A 3903-nucleotide genomic window follows, 5' to 3' on the forward strand; every position below is an offset into this window, starting at 1 on the left:
TACTCTGTAGACTAAAGTACAAAAATGCTAATTTATTGCTAGACTGCAGCTTCCAATTTGCATTCCAAATCAGACTGCAGAGCTTCCCAAATGAGTAGATGCCCTCATAGTGTATTTAACCTATGTTTTTCCTGAGTAAATTCATAATAGTATGTGTGTTTGTACATATTTCCTCACATACGTAACCACATGTGGTGCTTCACCATTTTAGGAAGGTCTGTTTTTTTAATAGGGATTTGAAGTGTACACCTATTTTTGGATATTAGCAATCAGAAAAAGAATTGATGCAAACATTGTTTGAAATATCTGAAATGACTCTAAAATCCTGTTTACTCTGACACTGACAGATAATTTATAGGGTGCATAAAATTTTCAGTGATTAATGTCATGTATTAAATTGTGCTTGTATGTGTGTGGAAGTGCATAATCGCATACAAAATGGTACGATTATATTTTCTAAAATATAAGGGTAATAGTGTGTATTTGTTGTTAGTTCCAGATGATATAGATATATATGAGAAGGAGGGAAATGAAGAGTCATATTATTCTTAAATGTGCTGATACAGGAGGAGGGGGAGAGGCAGGCGGAGGGGGGGAGAGAGAGAGAAAGACAAGTAATACAGCATAAAGAACCCACAGGCATCTGGGCTTTCCCACTTCAGTAGCAAATAGGGGGAATTATGGGTTGGTGGTCTGCTTCGTGTTAGGAGGACACCCCTCCATCTGTTTTCAGTACAGCCTGTTTCCAATTTAAAACACAAATTTCAATACAAACCTCAATTTCTTTTCTCCATTTTTATATGCAAAGTGAGGCTTATGAATCGATGTGATTGCCATAAGGGTGCAGACCAAATTTCCCCCCAAAATTCACAGGCTCTTCATTTGAATACCTGCTTACAGTGGTACACAATGGGCAGCTTTGAGAAGAAAAATTGATAATCTTCACGGAAGAGTAATTTGAATGAAATTACACTTGACAGCCTGTCTCCAAGCAAACAAGGAGAGTGAGGGAGCCTTAGCTAAGCTCTGAGGACTTGCCTAAGCCTCTGCTGTTGGAGCTTCCCAGGGAAAAAAAAATCCACACTTTTTCCTACATCTGACTGAAGCTTTTGATTAATTCTCTGTAGCTGTTTCCAGTGAAGAAAGGTAGCCATGGAAGAGAATATGGAAGAGGGACAAACACAGAAAGGTATTGTAATAAAATTGCTTTCTCTCTGCAAGGAGATAATTATTTTTGCAGTTCCTTATTTGCTTTAGCAGCATGCTGTAAGGTTAGTGGATATCCTTATGTGGCAGATGGGGAAATATTCTTTCCATACCTTTTACATCATTTGTGTCTCTGCAATATCACCTAGTATTAATAATAGTGACTGTTGTCTGATATCTAGTATTAAAAGAATCTAAATAGTGAATTTTACATCTATGCTAATAATACTGCAAGCATTTAATGCAGCCTGCTTCCCAGCCCGGTCTTTGTTAACCTTCATTTATTTCATGTTTTCACGCTTGTCTAGCTGGGTCAAGGGAGTCTAGTGTGAACTAAGAGTGAGCTACTTGCACAATATTTGGAGCTGGTTGTGGTTGGATATCTAACAATGTAGCCAATATTTACACCTTGAATGATAGTCCAGGCTGAACAAAGACGTGGTGTATATTTTGTAAACATTCAGGCAGTATTGAAATTTTCCTCCTGCCTTTTTTCCACTTTTGTTTTACAATGTGTTGAAGCAGACTTGCTATAGTTCTAATATTTGCATTGCACAGATTTGTGTCTTACTGAAATGAATTTTGCACATTGCAGCTGAAATGGCTTTAGCGAGATGTATACAGCATGTTCAGAGCATTTCTGTTCCACTGTTGCTGGTCAGGTTAAAAATAACAACATTATGGGATGTGTTAACACTTAAAGGTGCAATTAAAAATTATTGCAGACTGTTTATTAATTTGTGATTCTGAGAAATACAGTGGGTTTTGCCTTTTCACTTGTTTTATTCTGTACAAGCAACGTTACAGTAGTCAAAGGAACCGAGGTTTTTTCATTTTATTTAATGCAAGCACAGAGGGTAATTCTAGTGAATATTTGCTGTGTAAAACCATGTATACTTTTCATTTTGCATTTATTTTGAATTCAATTCCATGTTTGAGGAGGATTTAGGAACTTGCCAAATTATTTATTATAAAAAGCCATTTTTTTCTGCGCTGAGGCCATATTCCGATTTTCCACTCCCTGATCAATCTGCTTTCTACATGTAAATGTCATGCTTTGTCATTATAAGTGACCCATTTAGACAGAATACAGCTCTGAATTGTTTATGATTTTGACTTGATCTAGATGCACAGTAGACAGTCATGAGAACGCTAAAAGAGGATATATGTCCCCCTCTGTATGTATACGTACGTACTTCTGTTTATAGATACACAGATTAGTATCTGGTTGATTTCAGCAGTTTCTTCAGTTGAATTTTATTATTTGCAAATGGCAGAAATAATGGGAAGTACAAGACAGTCCAGCTGTTTTGTTTTGTTTTCTGAAGGTAAAATCAATACTTTTATTGTATGGCTCAAATTATTTAGAGTGCTTTATATTTACATGTTGGGGGGGTTGAGTCTGAAATGCTTTTTTTTTTTTTTTCCCTTCTGGAAACAATGATTTGAGCTGTTTGATCACTGAATCAAAATACTTCATTGTTACTGAATGAGATTGCCTGAAGAAACAGTGTGAAATTCAAAATCAGAGGAAAAAAAATCAGAAAACAGTGACTAATTTAGTATATTAAGAGAACATGTTATTGATAAACTGTCCTCATTGTTCATATGATAAGGACTTGAATGACCAATAGCCACTCAAAATGGTGTGATTAATAGTGTGATTACAACAGCTAACACTACTTACCCCCCACCCCCCATTTACAATGCCATGTGTTCAGCTTTTTTCCCCTTTAGTGGTACCCAGCTGTCATCACAGACAGTGACAGAAGAATGTTAAGAGCTCACAAATTACATGTATTTTTCCTTGGTGTGGAAGGGGATGTTGCTTAGTTGCTGTGGCCCTACTTGTGAACCTGTCGTGTCAGCCTGTCATGTTCCCACTTTGGATTATGACAACTTATAAAATGTATTTAGAGTGAAAAGAAAACTAACAATTAAGGAGGAAAATGAAAAATTTCTTTTTTGAATCTTTGTGGATGCCTGAATGCAGATATTGGAATGAAGTATAGGGATTATTATGAAATTATGGATCTCTAAGGTTTGCACTTTGGACTTCAAAAATACTGACTGTTATTAGTATGATGATACTTCTCTTTCATAGTTTCTGGGTTTTTTGCTTTCATTTAGTGTGATTTATCTATTATGTGTTTAACTGATATCCGTAGTATAGTTTGAGGTCATCTGGACTAGTTTTTCTAACTGTGGTGTCCCAGCAACTTTAATTGTAATTCATATATTCTAATTTTCATCCTCCTGACATCTTGAATGAAACTGTTTCTTTCTTTCTTTCTTTCTTTCTCCTCTGCTTTCTACAAAATCAATGGGAGTATAAATTGTCACTGATTATCAACTCCTGTGCTCTTCACAGCAGATGCTTTGAACCTCCCACTGAACAGCATTACGTCTTCCTAGCAGCCATGATGGAAGGGAATACTTTGATGCATTTCACAAATACGATGCATTTCATAAATATGCTGAAAGCTCGAATATGATGCTTGCAGATTTGAAGTCTTGTTAGTTTAGATAATTTTATGCAATAAAATATTGATAAATACAAACATAATTCTGACTATAGTTGTTCCAAATAGTGATCTTCCTCCTTACACAGTATCTGTGCATTCTAGTGTTTAACAGTTAGGATTTGTTTATGGTTGTATCTGGGAAAATTGTCAGCAGGCAGATATGTTTTCTGAA

General features: G+C 35.8%; 1 protein-coding gene across 1 annotated transcript in view; it reads left to right on the forward strand.

Moving 5' to 3' along the window:
- The first annotated feature begins 614 nt into the window (after window positions 1-614).
- The window catches only part of GPM6A (glycoprotein M6A), a 124741-nt gene continuing 121452 nt past the window's right edge, over window positions 615-3903 (forward strand). Inside the window, exon 1 of the mRNA XM_026846691.1 lies at window positions 615-1189. Within this exon, the coding sequence (XP_026702492.1) occupies window positions 1153-1189 (37 nt within the window). The 5' untranslated portion in view covers window positions 615-1152. The remainder of the gene's footprint in view (window positions 1190-3903) is intronic.

The sequence above is a fragment of the Athene cunicularia genome, assembly GCF_003259725.1.
Source record: "Athene cunicularia isolate RWA chromosome 4 unlocalized genomic scaffold, athCun1 chr4_part1, whole genome shotgun sequence".
Classification (NCBI taxonomy): Eukaryota; Metazoa; Chordata; class Aves; order Strigiformes; family Strigidae; genus Athene; species Athene cunicularia.